This window comes from Rhipicephalus microplus, chromosome 6 (genome assembly GCF_043290135.1).
Source record: "Rhipicephalus microplus isolate Deutch F79 chromosome 6, USDA_Rmic, whole genome shotgun sequence".
Taxonomy (NCBI): Eukaryota; Metazoa; Arthropoda; class Arachnida; order Ixodida; family Ixodidae; genus Rhipicephalus; species Rhipicephalus microplus.
This window is the reverse complement of record NC_134705.1, coordinates 20209708-20229651: the sequence shown is the minus strand read 5'-3', so window position 1 is coordinate 20229651 and position 19944 is coordinate 20209708. Positions and strand designations below refer to the sequence as shown.

General features: G+C 43.3%; 1 protein-coding gene across 1 annotated transcript in view; it reads left to right on the top strand.

Annotated features, from left to right (window-relative positions):
* The window catches only part of LOC142765206 (uncharacterized), a 1282698-nt gene that overhangs the window by 69958 nt on the left and 1192796 nt on the right, over positions 1-19944 (top strand). Inside the window, exon 2 of the mRNA XM_075865840.1 lies at positions 9012-9074. Coding sequence (XP_075721955.1) covers positions 9012-9074 — 63 coding nt within the window. The remainder of the gene's footprint in view (positions 1-9011; positions 9075-19944) is intronic.

Below are 19944 nucleotides of genomic sequence, written 5' to 3'. Positions count from 1 at the left end.
GACGCGAATGGCTTCCTGCACAGCCGTCTTGCAGGCGTAGGTTGCCTATGACAAGATTTCATCCCACAATAGTTGCTCAATGTTAACGCACATTTGCAGCATGTCAGGGTTGGTGCGATTCAGGCGTTCGTCAACCTGTTGGTTTGGGGATGGTATGCAGTGGTCTTTCTATGACTGGTGTAAGTCATTGTCATAAGAGTTTGCATCAAATCATCCGTGAACACTGCTCCTCGATCAGTAATCATGACAAGTGGGGCTTCATGGCAAAGAACAATATTCTAAACAAAAGGTTTATGACTTCTGTTGCTGTTCCTCACGCAAGGCAGCCGGTTTCAGAATATCGCGTCAAATAGTCAGTAGCAACTATCATCCAACTGTCATCCAACGAAAGTTTCAGCTTTAAAAATCAAGTTGGAAGAAGTCCTTGTGAATTCTAAAGAAAAGCTCTTTGGCGAAACGCTCATGAACTTCCTTAGAAGTTCGCAATCCAAATTCTGGCGTTACTTCAGTGACAGAAAGGAAAGAATTGAGCAGATCGAACACTAGGGTTGTATCCTGACAAATGTTGAAGACTTAGCCGATACTTTTATTGGCTTCTTTCAGTCCGTTGTCACAATAGACCACGGCGATAAGATAAGGGCATCCATCAGTAACAATGCAACAACCGCAATGGAACCTGTTATTATCCACCATGAAGGCGTTTTTCCGTTACTACTTGAGATATATGCGAAAAAAGGAAGTGGTCCCGATAACCTACCAACAGAGTTTCTCAGGAGATACACAGAATGGGACTCGCTTTGTTTAGAAATAACATTTGTGAAATCGATTGAGACGCAATCACTTCCACAAGACTGGCGCAATGCAGTTGTAATTCCAATTTTTAAAACGGTAACTGTTTGTTAGTAAACAATTACGGGCCCGTATCCTTGACGTCGGTTTGCAGTAAAGCTCTCGAACATTTATTAGCAAAACATATTCTTAGTTTTCTTGATTCAAACCAGTTGCTTTGCGCAAGCCAACATGAGTTTCGGCATGGTCTTTCTACTATGACACAGTTAGCCAAAACGCTCCATGATTTCAAAAAATAAACAGTGATGCCCTTCTGCAGACTAATGTAATTTTTGACGATTTTAGGAATATTTTGATGAAGTCTCTCATCGTAAATTACCTTTCAAGCTTGAAAGTTTAGGAATGAGCGAAAAAGTATCAAAATGGATAGATGCTTATTCATCCGCACGTCAGCAGGCTGTCAAAATTGCAAAATTACACTTCAAGACCACTGGCCGTGTACTCTGGCGTTCCCCAAGGATCTATTTTAGGACCACTTCTCTTTCTGATATTTGTTAATAATCTTGTTTAATAGTTGAGGCTCCCATTAAAACGAATCTTTTTGCAGGTGGCTGCTTGATTTATTCCCTGGTTACTTGCGAACGTGACCAAATAATCTGAACAGGCGCGCACAGGCACTAGATCAGTGGTGTATAATATGGGACCTGGAAATAAACTATAGCAAGACGTCATTTACGCATATTCACTCTAGTGGGCGGGAATCGTAATTCATGTATCACATCGGAAGTACCCTTTTAAATAATGCCGCTTGTTTCAAATACCTAGGATTTAGTTAATGCACACATTGTAATGGCACTCACAGATCGATAACATCGGTTCTAAGGCTAACAAAAACTGTATTTACTAAAGAAAAAACTCGGACAAGCCACACCGGATGTAAAAGTGATTGCTTACAGAAAATTCATACGTCTCGTCTCAGAGTAGGCTAGTATTGTGTGGTCGCCTCACCAGAAGGTGTTGTGGACAAAAATTGAAAGAATACAAAAATTAGCAGTTCGTTTCATATGCGGTAGATACCGACGCACATACTCCGTCACACCTTTGTTAAAGTCCTGTGAGCTTGAGTCTTTGAAATATCGAAGGCTTGACATCGCTTAAAATTTCTTTTTTTAGAAATATATTTGGGCAAACAAAAAATAACGATTTATATCTTCAGCTGCCTGGAAGGTGATGTGATCGTCTTAATAACAGTAGAGCAATTGAACCTTATTTCACAGGCAAAAATGCCTTCTGCCACTCTTTTTTTTTCAGACACAGTAGATATGTCGCCATTAAATGGAACAGGCCTTTTCATAAAGAAAGTAGCATTGCTGGTCACGAAAGTGTGTGGTGTTCAATCCTTATTAATAACGTTCCTGTGTTGATTGGTGGTGTATACCGGTTTCCGGGGGCTCCTGTTGAATACCTCGTAAAGCTACAGAACTTTCTTCACGGCTGTGTAGGTGAGCGAACGAAACTAATACTTACTGGTGATTTTATTATGCCGGGAATAAACTGGGACACTTTTGCCATCGGAAATACTGCTGTTAAATGTTTAGATATTTTAAATGTTTAGATATACTTTTTGACATTATGTTTAGTCACTTGTTGACACAGCTGGTGATAGAACCGACTCGCATCCACGGGTCGGCATGTTCAGTGCTTGATTTTGCATTTGTGTCTGGCTCATTAGCACCACAAATAAGTATTGAAGAGGGAATCTCTGATCACAAGCTCATTCTGTTGACATTTCATGGCATGGGTGGCCGCGTATCACACGCAACGACGCGCATATCAGTTAAAGATTACTACAGAGCGAATGACGAAAGTTTTATAGATTTTCTTGAAGCATCACAAGACGATTTCTTTAATACGTCATCGGGTGTCGTGGATCTATAGAACAAACTAAAATCTGGAATCGCGCATTGTGAATCAACCTTCATACCTAACAAGCTAAAGAAAACTAAGCGTAAAACGCTATGAATTACGAGAAACATAATCCACCTAAAGAGAAAAGTACAAAGACTCCGCAAACATAAAAAAAATCCGCTGCGCTCAATGAGCTTTCATGCCACTTAAAAACGGAAATAAAGATGGCAAGAGACCACCTTTTCTCAAGCACTCTGACTGAGTTTATGACAAATTAACCACGTAAATTTGGGAGGTACTTATCAAAACCAAATAGCATAGTAACTAAAATGGAAATATCGGGTGGTCTTGTTGAAGATTCAAGGATTATTGCAGATGCTTTCAACATTTACTTCCAATCAGTTTTCACGCGTACGCAGCCTTCATTTTTACCGTCGTCTAACAGTGGAAATCACATGCCAGAATTAGCAATAGCAGAGTCTGGCATACTTAACCTGCTTCTGCAACTCGATGTCAAAAAATCGCAAGGCGCGGATGAAATTTCGAATGCTTTTCTTAAGCGCTATGTCGCTCAGCTAACCCCTTTTCTGCAAAAGATATTTTCCTTATCATTAGAAAGAGCTGTGCTTCCTGATGATTGGTTGTGTGCAAAAGTAATTCTTATTCATAAAAGTGGGAACAAACAACTGATAAACACATACAGGCCAATATCACTGACACAAGTACATGCTGCAAGCTAATGGAGCATATAATAAACAAAGCTTTTATGAACTATCTAGAGGAAAATAATCTGCTTTATCCGAACCAACACGGTTTTAGAAGGAAGCTTTCGACCACTACACAACTTTTAGAGATTACTCATGACTTTGCTTTAGCTATTGATTTTAGACTGCAAATAGATGCAATATTTACTGATTTTTCTAAGGCATTCGACCACGTTCTGCACTCGTTGCTCATACAAAAACTTGAATCATTTGGGGTTGACTCAAAAATAGTCCATTAGATTGCCGCCTATCTTTCCAACCGCACCCAGTATGTTTCTTTTAATAATGACGAGTTCGACAGTGCCGACGTGTTCTCTGGTGTACCCCAAGGGTCCGTACTAGGACCAACACTTTTTCTCATATACATCAATGACATCTACACTGCTAAGAACCAGGTATTACAATGAGGCTTTTTGCAGATGACTGCGTCATATACTCTCCCACTAGCACTACAGTAGACCAGGTGAAACTTGACAAATGTTTAGAAAATATTGGGCAATGGTGTGAAAAACATGGTATGCAAATTAATACAGACAAAACCATGTGCATTACAATTTCCCGTAGAAAGACACCACTTCACTTTCAGTACAACTTCTCTGTGGCAGACATCAAGCTCGTAAATACCGTAAAGTACCTGGGGGTCACAATAACATCATCGTTAAAGTGGGATGTCCACATTAATCAAATTTCTGCTCGTGCATTTACACAACTAGGTTTTTTAAGACGTAAACTAACCGGAACTTCCCCCTCAAGTTAAACTAACAGCGTACAGGACGCTCATTAGATCCATCCTGGAATATGCAGCTATAATTTGGAACCCGCACTAAAAGAACATGATTGATGCATTGGCAAAGATTCGAAACCAGGCTCTTAGGTTTATTTTTTCAAAGTATGCCAGGCGGGAGAGTGTTTCCGCGCTGCGTTTGCAAGCACGTGCCGCAACTCTTGCTAGCCGACGACAATTAGCCAGCCTGAAATTTATTTTTCTTCTTTCAAACAACCTGGTAAATTTAAATAAGGATGATTACCTTAAAGCTCCGCACCGTCACTCCAGTAGAACTAACAATGGCAAATGCATACGCCCATTCCTGTCACGTTGTAACACGTTGAAGCATTCTTTTTTTCCCGCTGCTATAGAGATGTGGAATGACTTGTCGAACGACGTTGTCCGTGCACAATCACCAGAAAAAGTTTCATCGCTGTTGGAAATTCATTTAGAGGCATTGCAATAAATCCTGTGCTATCTTCGCCGAAATAAAGGTGGAAACAGTGTGTGGCGCATGTGCTCCCACATTCCTACATGTGCTTAACCGCCTGCATCTGCATAATGACGCGCGTATGTGCCAGTGGTGAGGACAACGAAGGAGCGCGAGTGTCTTTGGCCGAGGGCAAAAGACGAAGAAGTCGTTGCAGTCTGTTCCCTGCGATAGATAAATCGCATTTGTTTGAGGCGCTTTGTGTGCTCGTCAATCTCGCGTCGTCACAATATCAATGTTACCGTTGATGATATCATGATAATTAGTTTTTTCAGTGAAACACATGTGCCTTGTTCATTTATTGCTTTATACTGTTATATCGTTATTTTTCTTTCCCTTTCACCTTTGCGTTAAGAAGTGTTATTTGCTCTGTACGCCCTCTCCTGTATAGGCCTAAAAAGACCCACAGCATTGAATAAATATGTGGAATAGTTTACCCAATGCGGTTGTGCATCAAACAACATCAGTGAACTTTGAAAATGCATTAGATAGTTTTCTTCGTAGCGATGCGTGCTAAATTCTGTTGTGAGCATTTATTCGTTGATTTTTATGTGTATAGTCACTGTTGTTTGTTCCTTGTTTTTGTGTTGGTGGTTATTCATCGCATATTTATGTGCTTTTGAATTTTTCTTTGTGCGAACATTATGTAATTTGTTACAACCTTCCTGTACTGATCCCAAGCACGGGGTTGACAGTATAAATAAATAAAATAAATAAATAAAATAAAACTAAATAACATGAATTTTCAGCCTGAATACGTTATTTATGAAAGGGCAAATAATATGTTGTGACATTGTATGGTACTGTAGCCATCTTAGTTAATCAATAAGTGGCAAGGGTACTTCTACCACTACAAATATCCCCAGAGGCAGTCGCTGTTTGAGCTATTGATTTAACTCGCCCCCGTCTGCTCTCTATAGATACTCCCACAGCATGGTATGGAAAAAATTAAATATCAGTGTTTCATAGATGAATTACCAGAATCGTATCTGATCCTTGAGGCCCTGAATACTAACGCAATCCATGTTTACTCGTGAAGGAGCGTGCAGAGACAAGCACAAAAACCACGAAATGTGCACTGCTGCATTTGCAACAAGTTAATTTTACAGAAAAAATACGGTTTTGATACAACATATTAGTGAACCACATGTTTCAATAATGATTAAGTTGCAGCTTATTTTCTGAAAACAACAGTTCCCAATTGCTTAAACTAATCGATGCTTCGCTGATACAGCTATCTTTCTTTTTGCGAGGTTGAATACCTCGATAACTTTCCTGTTCACCTGATCCCTGTGACTGTAAGGTTATTAAGTCTTAGGGAATAGCGGAATGCAGTCACTTTTCAGGCAATGCCGTAAACTAGAAAGTAAGCATTACTTGCTAATGCTCTTTTGTGCTCTGAATTCCTTGTGCTCACGCACCGGCCACTTTGGCCGATGTATGCATCTCTCTACATGAAAAGGACACACAATATACCACCGCAGTTCTACACTATACAAACGTAGAAACATGCTTAACGGAGCATCGAAATCTGTTCTTTTTGCCAATAGCTTTCGATCCAGCCTGACACGGCTTTTTTCGAATTTGTTTGGCACAGGAAAAACAATATGTAAGCCGTATCTGCTGCCTAAACTCTTCTATGTCATATTTTGTGTGCGCTTACCAACTTCTGCACTGACCTGTGCAGAACACGTTCTTCGTAATTATCACTTGTGAATCTAGCAACCTGTTTATTTAAACTATTAATAATTTTGTCGCGACAAGATTTTGCCAAGGCTGCGTGAAGCCATGAGACGGCCACGCCGGTTTTTACGTCTTTGAGTGCCTGGAAGAGTAGTTGAGCAACGACTTCAATGATCGCAGACTATTTAGACAGCAAGCATGGTCTCGCTTACATGATAACAAGTGTAAGAACTGAAATTGACATTTTTAAGTATTCTCACGCAAACTCTAGTCCCCCAACTGCGTTCCTTTAACGCTTTAAGGTATCTACTATCTACCCTATTAAGCACACTGTGTTCCACAGAAACTAAGTAATCGTAAACAAATGTAAATAAGTCTTTTGCAAGGCCGTTTAAGTTGACTTCAATTGAAGAAAATTGCGCTAAATATCGGGGCCACTTTTGAACCTATGCATATTCCCCATCGTGGTAAGTACAATTCTTCTTTCCATTTGATAAAAGTACACCGCAAGTAAAAGGACAGTATTTTAAGAAACGCTCCTACTTATTTCGAGAACTAAACGCAAGTGCAGCGGTGTTCCTTTCGTTTTCCTTGGTCTTGTTTACGTGCGCTGCTTGAAAAGTAAACATGAATTATCACCAACTCACCCTACTTTAAATGTTACTGAGTGAATGCGATCACACAGATTTCTTGTGTTCAATTAATGCAGTACCACTTTGCTCGCTTTCTGCGCCATTTAAGCACGAACCCATAGGCCAGGAATATTGTGCACAGGAAATGGTCTAGAGTCCAGTTGGTTCAAAACCATCCGCAGCTGCCATTGCTGGGTGTCGTAGCAAGCGCAGAGGACGTTTTCAATGCTCTCTTCAGCTCCAGGGGAGTCACATGCCACCACCGAGATATTCTGGGAACCTTCACGCCTCCATCGCTAACATTACAGATTCTTCTGGAACTGACGCGGCCACTAGCGATAACGCTGGAACATTCTACGACACTTGTATAAATGCCCACGCACTTCTTGTCATGGCAGTTGATCGACAGTTAACGCTCCGTTCACCGCTATCAGTGCCAGTGTATATCGCTGTTGTAACATGACACCATTCACCGACTCCAAATTAAGCCTGATACAGTTTTATCTTGGATCTATAGTGTGCTCTCTTCGTCCACGCCACGACCCCGTGACAGTAAAGTACACCGTCTCCTGCTTGAGCGAACCATCTCCTCGCTGCTTCGCATCCATACATGGTTCGCTTTAGCGGGAAATGGTGTGATGTTTTAAAACTTGCTGCTATTTAGCAGTATTACATTGCCTGTTAGTTTAAATGCACAGCGAAAAACCCTCGAGTTTTCTGCTCTACTATGGGTACGCCAATCTGTAATAAATTTTCGTTCACATTCGTGACATACTCCAGCCTCAAGTCGGTTCAGTTGTCTGTTTAAAGACCACAAAGTTTGCCTTAGTGTTTTCAATAACGAGTATGGTAAACTACCAAAACATTCGAGATATTGCATTCGTTTTTCAGAACATGAAAAGGTAAGAGTTATTTGTTGTAACACCAGCAACATTACCTTTGCTTAGTTTGGCATTGATGCCATCATATTTAGTAAAGTTTGCGCTTTCGGCAAATAAAAAATATTATGGGAGCCGACTGATGGAAGCACGTTGTGGGATAATCAAGGTGAACAATAGAAGTGCCTCACAGAAGCTGGCCGACGTTTTGAGAGAATAGACCCATCTTTGTCAAAGGTGCCTTGTCATCCTTGGCGAGTTAGTTTTATAGGGGTTACAAGCCCAATTAAATGCCCCTATTTATTTATTTTACATAGGCTGCAAACCTGGTATGCAATGCAAGGTTAGGTTTTTCCCACAGGTTTATTTTTCTGTTTCCTTTATGAAAGATGGGAATAAAGCTTTGAATGGGATTAGTTCTGACATCATCTTTTGCTTGTGGCGCGTGCCTCTGCTGCTAAACACCGTCTGAAAAGAAAAAAAAAAACCGATAGAGCAGGAAAGCGCATCCCTTCATTCATTTAAAGTCAGGTTGAGATGATACAAAATCGTCTCCTTTGGGAGTTCGAGCAAGGGCAGGCAAAAAAAGACAAAAAAATAACAGCCACCTGTTTTTCATTTTTAATTTTTTTACTCTTTCTGCTTTTTCTGTCCCCAACCTTGGAGAAGCGAACAATTTGTATCATGGCAACCTAACCTGAATTGAGCGCTGCACTGTTATGCTTTATGGACATTTTATTTTCAGACTGCGATTATCAGCAGGGACACACGCCACTACGAGGAGACGACGTGGCTGTTGAGATACTTCTAAGCAACACGCCAAAGATGACAAGGCACCTTTGACAAAGATAGGTCCTCCTGTCAAAACGTCCACCAACCTGTCTGAGGCACTGCCATCGGTAACCCTGATTGGCCACTATTTTTGGTATAGTTAACCGGTTGAAGTGGCCTAAAAATAATTCTACAGTGATGCTCGTAAGCTTGAATTATTTATTGATAACATTGTTTACTTCCACCAAACAGCACAAAGCCACTTGTATGAGTAGCTCAGTGTAAAACGATAACAGTCACGCAGGTGCGATATTTCATTTGTTTTTTCAGCTTGCCGAATCGAGTGCCGCTGGACACTTCACAGACTGCCACATGTCTCAAGAATGTGACATGGTAAGCCATAATTATTCATCCTTGCAGATATCGCCCCGCCGCGGTGGTCTAGTGGCTAAGGTACTCGGCTTCTGACCCGCAGGTCGCGGGTTCAAATCCCGGCTGCGGCGGCTGCATTTCCGGTGGAGGCGGAAATGTCGTAGGCCCGTTTGCTCAGATTTGGGTACACTTTAAAGAACCCCAGGTGGTCAAAATTTCCGGAGTCCTCCACTACGGCGTCTCTCATAATCATATGGTGGTTTTGGGACGTAAAACCCCACAAATCAATCAATCATCCTTGCAGATACAAGATGTTTCGTACGTCTGTTAATAATATTGCAGTACGCTATATTTTTTTGTCCGCACGATTCACTCACTTCGCTAGCTAAACATACGTAAGGCTCGCAGCACGCGCGCTAAAATAAGCTAGGCTACTTCATTACAACGCAGTATTCCTAAAGACTCATCAATACATTACGATTGACTTCTCGTATGTTTTTGTGGTTGCAGGCCATTTCACTTTATTACCAGACTGATTTGATTGATATGTGGGGTTTATTGTCCCAAAACCACCATTTGAGTATGAGAGACGCCGTAGTAAAGGGCTCCGGAAATTTTGACCACCTGGGGTTCTTTAACGTGCACCCAAATCTGAGCACGCAGGTCTACAACATTTCCGCCTCCACCGGAAATGCAGCCGCCACAGCCGGGGTTTGAACCCGCAACCTGCGGGTCAGCAGCCGAGTGCTTTTATTATCAGACTGTCTCAGAAACTACAATTATATAATTTACGTACTACAACTACAACCCTGTTGCAGAAACGTTCACCATATTAATGGTGGATTCCGTCATTCACCAATTTGGTCAAATATGGTGCTCGAGATATTGGTGGCACATGGTTTACGGTGGCATATGGTGGATGCTGGAGTGCCAGCACTGCTTGAGTGCGAAAGGGCTTTAAATATACAGTGACGAGCTGCCAATCAAAATAGTAATTCTGCAGAAAGGGATGCAAAAGCACCCACTCATAAAAAAATACGTAACCTGATTCAAACGTGCAACGTTTGCATTCTGAAATGAACACACTGACCAGTACGCCATACTGACACGCGCAAAGTTTACTATAAAATAACTAGTCAACTTCCTGACTGACAGTTCAACTTCAGTTTTGTAGGTCGCGTACGTCGCATACTGGAGCTAGATGGGATCTGCACCAGCTACTAAATATTGCCCAATTATTAAGCACAGACAACTGCTGCCTGTAGCAATTTTCACTGCTATTATGACTACAGTGCTATGTTTTTGTTTTGCTTCACGACCGCAAGAAAAAAAAGTGCCGCCATAGCCATGAAGTGAATGATGATGAGTGGGCAAAACTCCGGAGATAAACCTGGTAAACCATGAATCCTCTGTACATTTTGCCCACTCGTATTTATTACAACACTCCCCCCTAACGTACATCGCCACTCTAAATCGAGCGATTGCCTTCCACCAATGGCACGTGCCATATGTGACAACATTACAATTTATAACATCTCACATCTTTCATCTCAAACTACAAGTACCGCCGTCTAGTTTATAACTTCGTGCATCTTTTAATGGATGAATGGATGGATGGATATGGCTGTACCCTTTAGATTGGGCGGTGGCTAACGCCACCAAGCCGTAATACTTAATGAACCAAAAACTAGATTTATTTTTTTCCTTAAATAGTCAGGTTGAGGATTCGTACTTTGCAGCGAAGGGTTCGATTTTCACTCTTGCCTTGACTTTAGCCACCAGTCAAATAACCTCCTTGCAGTTAATTCTACCCGCCTGAAGTCTATTTTGCCCTTACTGTCCCTGAACACCAGTGCTTTGAAAAACTCTGCGCCATCAACCTCAACCACAGGGCGCAGCCCTTTACAGAACATTATAAAGTGTTTGGCAGTTTCTTCTTCCTCTCCACACGCACTGCATACCGTGTGTACCCCTTTGTATTTGGCCCGATGTGTCTTTGTTCGCATTACTCCCGTCCTGGCCTCAAACTGTAGAGAACTACCCTGAGTATTATCAGAGATTCTTTCCTTGGCTATTTCCTGCTTAAAACTTCGATGGATCTTTAGTGCGGACTTCTTAATTATGCCCATTCTCCACATATCGGTCTCAGCTTCCTTAACCTTCTTAACCGACAATTCTTTTTGGTTTGGCCCCCTGCTGTTTTCCAAGTATTTACTAGTCAATTTTCTGGTTCGCTTCCGCCATTTTGCATCGGCATTCTTCATGTACAAGTAGCAGAATTTCTTCCTAGCCCAACGCTCCTCCCCAATTTCTCTCAATTGCTTCTCAAATTTTATCTTGCTGCTAGCTTCCCTGCCCTCAAATGATGCCCATCCCATATCACCTTGTACTCCCTGTTTTGGTGTATTCCCGTGAGCTCCTAAGGCAAGCCTACCAATCCACGTTGCCTAATTTCTAATCTTGCTTGAACTTCTGATCTCATGGACAAGACCGCTATGCCGAACGTCAGACCAGGAAGCATGACCCTTTCCACATTCCTCTCACAACATAATACCTATTGTAATTCCACAGTGCCCTGTTTTTCATTACCGCTGCATTCCTTTTACCTTTAGTCGACACGTATATTTCGTGTTCTCTTAGGTACTCGGCCCCATTGTTTATCCATATGCCCAGATATTTGTATTTATCTGTTATCTCTAGTGTGACCTCCTGTATTCTAAGCTCACTACCTTCATTGTGATTGAAAACCATGACTGCTGATTTTTCATTACTGAACCTGAAATCTGACCTATCTCCCTCATTACCGCAGATGTCTACCGTACTCTGCAAATATTCCTTATTGTCGGCCATTAGCACTATATCATCTGCGTACATCAATGCTGGTAGTGCCTGTTCAATGAGTTTTCCTTGCTTGACGAAAGAAAGGTGTAAGCCCAGTCCACTTCCGTCTAATTTGGCCTCTAATCCTTGTAGGTACATCATGAATAACAAGGGTGACAGAGGACACCCCTGCCTAAGCCCCCGTTTCACCTCTGTGGGTTTAGATACCTGTTTTTCCCACTTTTTAACTACCTTGTTACTTTTATAGATGTCCTTTAAAAATTAGTGACTACATCTTCCACGCCTAGTGTGTCCAGTATTGCCCACAATTTCTCTTGAACCACGCTATCGTACGCTTCCTTGATATCCAAAAATGCTAGCCACACGGGCCTGTGTTCCTTTTCTGCTATTTCGATGCACTGCGTCAGTGAGAACAGATTGTCTTCCAACCTCCTGTGTTTCCGAAACCCATTCTGCAGTTTCTCCAGCACCCCCTCATCCTCTATCCATGCCTGCAGTCTTTCTTTATAATCTGCATCGCCAGCCTGTAGACCACTGATGTCACTATTATAGGACGGTAGTTGCTTATGTCAGCTTTGTCCCTCTTCTCTTTATAGATCATGCTCATCCTGCTAAGTTTCCATCCATCGGGAAATTCGGACCTAATGTCTTTATCAGCATAATTGGAATGCCATCTGGGCCTGTTGATGTACTACTAGGAACCTTTTTCTCAGCCCTTTCCCACTCTTGTTGTAAAAATGTAGCCATGGCGCCCCTTCATTCATCCTTGTATATTATAGTGCATAAAGCACTTCTGTGTTGAAATTTTTCCGTCACCCTTGTTTTTATATATTCAATAGCTTCGTCCCATTCTAGCCTAGCACCTTGAGCTGTAGTTATACACCTCTGCTCTAGGCTCGTCTTATTTTTTAGGGAGTTTAGATGGTTCTAAAATTTTGCAGCTGCCTTTTTATCTTTTTATGTACTTCTGCCAGCCACTGGGCTTCCTTTCTTTTAATCTTTTCATTGATCAGAAGAGATGGATCCCTTCTAAAGCTTACAAATATTTCCCATTATCTTTTCACATCATCTGTCGATTCACCCCGCTGCTTAGCATGTCTGTGTTTCCTAGAGGCTTCTGACGTTTTGCTATGGCTCTCTTACCTTCCTCATCTCACCAACTTTTGGGTTTGTGTCTTCTTTTCCAGGGTCACTTGTCACGTGCCTTAGCAAGCTCTAGCTCAAACAGTCTAATTACATTCGTGTATGTCCACACTGTTTTATTATCCTCAGTGATTACATTTTAACTTGTTTAGTGGCTGTTTAAATTTGCCTTTCTGAATAAAAATTGTTCTGTAGTTGCTCTTCTTGTCTCCTTCCCACTTTCACTGCTATTTCCAAACTTAGCTTGATACGTTTGAGATCACTACCCAGACTTATGGAGCCACCTTCATTGATGTGCATTCCCCAGAGCTTATCATACATCCTTTGTGGTATCAGTGCGTAATCTATCGTCGACTGCGGCCTTCCTACCTTCCATGTTATTTACCCTTCGCACTTCTCAGTACTCTTGGAAATCATCAAATCCAGCCTTTCACACATATCCATGATCATTTTGCCTGTCGGGTCGGTATACCCATCTGTTGGACCTCTGAGTCTTTTAGCTGCAGTGCGGCTCACATCAAGCAAAAACACGTCTTGCCAGATGAAAGGCTTTATTGAAACTAAAGAAGAAAGAAAAAGGCAAGGGTGAGCCGGCGCTGCCACGACGCCAAGCGTCAGCTCGTGAGGAGGCTTAAAGATGATGATGACTGCTATTCTGCTGCGAGAAATGAATAAAGAAAGTCACAACAGTCTCTCACGCCGACAGATGACGCTAGGTGGCTTCCAATGGGTAGAGTAGCTGCACAGGACGCTTCACAACAGTGCCGCCGGGCAAGCGTAGAAAGCAAGTCCTAACGATGCCGTCACGTCCACCGATCTGTTCTTCTGTGCTTCTGTGCGAACCAAGGTCCACAGTGGCCTGGGACAATGTTTTTCTCCGAGTAGAACTACATTGCCTTCCTTCAATATGTGATTTCTTTTTGCCTAATTGAATGTGTAATTCCCGAGTTCATTGAGGTACTCCTTTAACCAACGAGACCAGAAAGCTTGCAGATCCTCTTCTCTCTTGCTCCAAAGTTTCTTCAGTAGGTCGTTGGTCGACTCGGTTTTGATTTTGAGGTCGTAAGGTGGTAGCGTTGTCAGTCTTCCTCCAACGAGAAAATCTGCTGGAGATAGGGGGCACGGGTCATCCAAATCATTGTACACATATGTTAAAGGGCGAGAATTTATTACTGCTTCCACTTTCGTTAGTAAAGTGGCCAACTCTGTCTGATGTTTCAAACGTCAACCAAGCATTTTCTTCAAGCAGCTCTTCACAGAAATTACGAGTCTCTCGTGAAATCCGCCCCGCCAAGGAGCACTCGGGCAAATGAATTTTCACTGAATCTTCGAGGAAGAGAAATATGCAAGTACATCGGGATGCCGAATTATTCGCCAGAGCTTCTCTAGATCTTTGGACATTTTAACGAAGGTTCGGGCATTGTCGCTGTACATTGTGTGAGAGAGGCCTCGACGTGATGCAAATCTCCAAAGTGCACAAAGGAAAGCCACCGTCGCGAAATCTTCAACAACTTCCAAGTAAACAGCTCTTGTTACAGCACAAGTAAAAAGAGCGATGTAAGAGCGCTGGTGAACATGCCCTTTGATGTAAAGTGGACCCGCAAAGTCTACTCCACTTACAAGAAACGGAGGCGTTTGTTTACAATGATCCTGGGGCATATAAGGTGAAATTTGTTCAACTGGTTTAGACTGCAGGCGTTGGCAGATGACACACCGTCGTATTGTTTTTTCCCCAGCTGTCGTAATTGTGGAATCCAGTATTTGAGTCAGTGTGTCTTGTACTCATTCGTGGAAGACTTTTTCGTGAGCAAGATTGATGAATAAAGGAACGAGGTGACAGTCTTTCGGTAGGAGGATTAGATTGCAGGAACCGTACGAGTCGTACGTAATGTGAACTTTTCCTTGTACCCGAAGCAGCCCATTGTTGTCGAGGAACAATCTCAATTGTCCAACTGGACTTTGGGAAGGAATAGGGTTCTCGTTTGCGACGCAGTTGGCTTTGTTACCAAAGTGAGCTCTCTGTTCTACGCGAATCGACTAGCACTCCGCCTGTTGAATTTCTTCAGCAGACAGCTCCGCGAACCTATCGCTTTCCTTCCTCAACTTTTTAACATAACGGAAAACCCATGCCGTTACTCTTACAAGTTTTGTGAGGCTGCTGAGTTGTTCGTTATCGATCAGCGTTGGCATCAATGTTGTCGTGTTAACAGCGTGGATATTTATTTCTCGCCCCGTCTTAGCTGCCTCGAGTATTTCGTTTTCGAGGCCAAGGTTCCCCTGAATTCCGGCCAAAATGTATGAGACATAGCAAGCCATCCGGGTCCATACCACCACAACTGTGATTTACTCAGTTTGTGTACAGTCAAGCATCGAGTGAGCAAATCTGCAGGGTTTTCCTTTCCGGGACAAAATCTCCGTCGAGATTATTCTGTCAAATTTCTGATCTCCTGCGTCCCGTTCTGTACGAATGCCTTCCAAAAAACGGGGTCCTTGTAAATCCAGCAAAGGGTAATCTGGGACTCTGACCAAAATGTTACTTCACCAATGCCCAGGTCACATTTTTTGAAGATGTAGGCATATAAGCAGGCTGCAAGCAAAGCTGACATTAATTCCAGCCTCGCCAAGGTAACTGTCTTTAACGGTGCAACTGTTGTCTATTGCCATTAATAGTATAGTGTGGACGGTACCATTTGAGTCGATGGTACGAAAGTAGGCTACAGCACCGTATGCTGACTCACTAGCATCGGAAAAGATGTGCAGTTCTGCCTTTTGATAAGCGCCTTCGCTGTCCGCTGCGAGGAACCTGGGAATACTGATGTCATGTAGCATGGCTACCTCCTTGCTCCATTTTTTCCAGACAGCTGACAGCTTCATTGGCATGCTGTCATCCCAGCCGAGGTTTTCCCTCCAGAGATCTTGTCGGAAGATCTTTGCCCTTACTATAAAGGGTGACAGAAACCCCAAAGGGTCGTAAATCCTTGCAACAGCTTGGAGCACAAAGCGTTTGGTAATTCGATGCTCCTCCATAAACTGTAGAATATCCTGGGGCCTAAACGAAAAGGTATCCGTCTGTTTGTTCCAATTAAGTCCCAGGACTTTCAGAGATCTAGAAGGTGGGCAAAGTGATTTTTCGGAAGAAGTGATTCCTTGTACGAAGACGGCAGATACAACGGGGTAGTTGCTGGCCCATTGACGAATCTTCATTGAAGCATCTTTGAAGATTTCAATGATCTCTTTATGCATTTGAATAGCTTGTTCAATGATGTCAGCGCCAATAAGAAGATCATTCATACATAAGGAGTCTTGCAATAGCCGGGCTGTCGAAGGAAAGCGATTTTCTTCGGACCTGAAGTAGTGCTTTAAGGTGGCAGTCAAAAGGAAAGGACTTGAAGTAGCTCCAAAGCGCACTCTCGTCATTCTCCAAACTTCTGTTTCCGACAGTGCTCTGTCCACTTGAGATGAAGTCTTGAACCACAAGAAGCGAAGTGCACCTCTGTCGGGTTCTTGCAGGCCAATTTGAAGGAACGCCTTCTCAACATCAGCATTATTTGCTATCTCGTAGCGTCGGAAACGAAGCAGTAGCGTCGCTACGTCGACATTTAGATTTGGGCCGGCTTCTAGATTGTCGTTTAAGGACTTCATCCCGGATTCGTGAGACGAAGCATCGAACACGATGCGTACCTTCGTAGTAGATCGGTCCTCTCGTAAGACGGCTCGGTGTGGCATATAATACCGGGATCCAATTGGTTGGTCTTCTTTTGAAGGTACTCTTTCAGCATATCTCACTTCGAGGTACATTCGAATAGTTGCTTCGTATTGTTTTAACAGCTCAATGTCTTTGTTAAGCTTCTTCATCAAACTGTGCAGACGTTTGAGTGCAACTGCGTAGTTTTCACCAAGATCAACCCTTTCCTTCCACGGTAGCGCCACTTCATATCGATTGTTTTTCTTATTGATGTTCTTCTCAAAATTTGCCAGCACCGATTCAGCGGCTGTCGTTTCTTCATTTTCGGCCTGGACACTGGTGCTATATCCGAGAAACGACTCAAAAGTTTCGAGATATCTTGTTCGGTCACTGTGGGTCGTAGGACTGCAATACTGGCACTCTGTGTAACAATGGCTGCAGTAGACAATGGTCTTTGCACAGTCCATTCCAGTTTCTTCTTGGCAGCTTTAATTTTTTCGAACACAAGCTTCACAGCACCCGTTACTATATCCCAATAATAGTCTGATCCAATAAGGACCGCAATCTGTTTGTCTTCTACCCATTGTAAAGAAAGAGCTCGCGTATCCAAGTGCATCTTGTTCATTTCTCTTATAACGTTTTCTTCTGGTACCAGAATGCATTCAGTGCATATCGTGTCCACCACCAGCGTCTCTATTGAAATCGGAAGATTCTGGTTCGCAGGGAGGATCGATACATGTACCTTCTTCATAGTTTTCCGTATGTTATCACCCCAGAACACACCGATAGCTAACGTTTCCTCTTCTATTAGTTCGCATCCAAGTCTTCCATAAGCTTTGGTTGTAATGAAGTTTCGCTGAATTCCGCCATCGAAAAGGACTCGGTAGCGACCGGTTGATTTGGTGCACAATACGGTGGCTGTTAGACTCTAGAGCATTACGACTGACCTTGCCTGCTTGGACACCAGATTGACCGATGCAGACATCACCTTCTTGTTGATTTTGGTGTCGTGGGATGCGCAAACATATGTTCCGTGCCTTCTTGCGCACTTGCCGCATTTTAACCGGCTTCTGCAATCTTTTGCCATGTGGGCCTGCTTTAGGCAACGAATGCATCGTCCAGCTTTGATGAGCATCTCCCTTTTTTTTTTTGAAAGTCGATATTCTTCGTATCACGGACTTCGGCAGGATGCTTTTCAGACCGGCCGAAAAGGCATTATTGTGGACTTTTTGTTGAACTTTGTAGAGCAGCTGTCGTGGAAACGTCACGTGGATGACTGTGTTTTAGTCCTCCCTTATCTGGGGCTCGACGAGTTTCTGTCACGTCTTGTTCAGCAACAGCTTCCCGACAAGTGAATTGAAGTTCAAGATTTCCAGAAGCATTCGAAGATCGTTATCTTCTGGAACCGTTTCGCGGTTTGAATTGCCTTGCATATTCGAAGAGGATGCAGCCGACGAGGATGCCTTGTGCCTCTCGTGAAAACGCAGCACCATGTCCGTCGGCAGAACTCTTAGCAGAATTTCCCGAAGCATGGAGCAATAAGTTGTCAAGTTTGTGCCAAGCGCCTTGAGGCTTCGAATATGAACCTGTACCTTGTCGTAAAGTTGCCTGAGCTTACGAACGTCTGCCGACGACGACACCGGCTTTAGATCCAGCAAACCTTGCAAATGGTCGTGCACTATGATCTGTTCATCTCCGAAACGCTTCCTTAAAATTTCAATAGCGTCTTTGTAGCACTCTTTGGTAGCTTGTAATCCCGATATGGCCGACGCGGCCGCTCCGGTAACCAAACTGTTCAAGTAGTTGAACTTGTCAGCTGTGCTTAACTCGCTGTTGTTGTGGACTGCTGATGTAAACTGCGTCCAAAGTCTCGGCCATAGTCTGCGGTTACCATCAAATTTTATGAGTTCTAGTTGGGGAAGCTTGCTTCTGCCAGATGATAACGGGTGAACGTTCGTAAGTAGTGGTGCTGGAGCAGCCAGGCATTCATTCAGCTTGACTCGTAGATTCGCTGTGAGATAAACCACCTTGTCGCGGTATTCTCCAGCGTCTAACGTCTCGCTGTCCAACAGGTCGTCTGGTGTCTCCACCAAAATTGCCTCATCCACTTTCTCTATATGACCATAAAATGAGCTTATTCAGTTGAGGAATACACTTACTGCTGCTGCCGTGACGGCTTGATTTCCTCGCAAGTGGTCCTCCGCCTCGGACAACAGGACATCCAGTTGAGACCGCAGGCTGTGGCGTCGTCTGAGATATCAGTCTATTCTGCCTCTCGCAGTCGATGTATCTCGCCAAGGTCGCAGGCACCGTCTTCCGAGGTGTTTCGGCTTCTAAGTCGATGATGTTGGCGTCGTCAAAGGTCTCGGGTTTTTGGCACCATGTGTTTGACCTCTGAGCCTTTCTGCTGCTTCGTGGCTCACATCAAGCAAAAACACGTCTTGCCAGATGAAAGGCTTTAATGGAACTAAAGCAGAAAGAAAAAGACAAGGCTGAGCCGGCGCTGCCACGAGGTCAAGCGTCAGGTCGTGAGCAGGCTCATTAATGGTGATGACTGCTATTATGCTGCGAGGGATGAATAAAGAAAGTCACAACACCATCTATATTTTCTATGTGTGCATTCATATCTCCTAATATAATTATCTCGCACTCTCCTCCTAACTCCTGAATGTCTTATGATATACACACTACCATTTTCCTCTCTGGCCTTTGCTCCCGTCCACAAGTACATGAAACCAAGAAGTGTCATTTGCCCTGCCACTTTCCCTTTTAGCCATAAGTGTTCCTTGCACTCCTGCTTAACCCTTTTCCAGGCTGTACTTTTATGAATGAATGCCCAAATACCACCCGCCTTTCTGCTGCCTTCTGTTCTTTTACAATATTGCCAAGCGTAGTCCGCATTGTAAGGAGGTTGTTCCTTGTCCCTGAGATGTGTTTCTACAAAACCGTATGCCATCGGCCTCTCCTCCCTTAGCTGTTATTCTATCTCTTCCCACTTCAGTCTGTTCCTACCGCCCTGCGTGTTAATATACCCTATGTCTGAATTGGCTCGACGCTCATGGCTACGTTTATTTCTGCCTCGGACTCTACCTATCTTAGATACAGGTGCCACTTTGGAATCGTATCTGTCCATACCACCTGTCAAGGAGTCTCTCTGGTTATTTTCTTCTTTACTAGCTATCCTGCACCCCGAAGGGCCCGCTTGCCCCCCCCCCCCCCCCC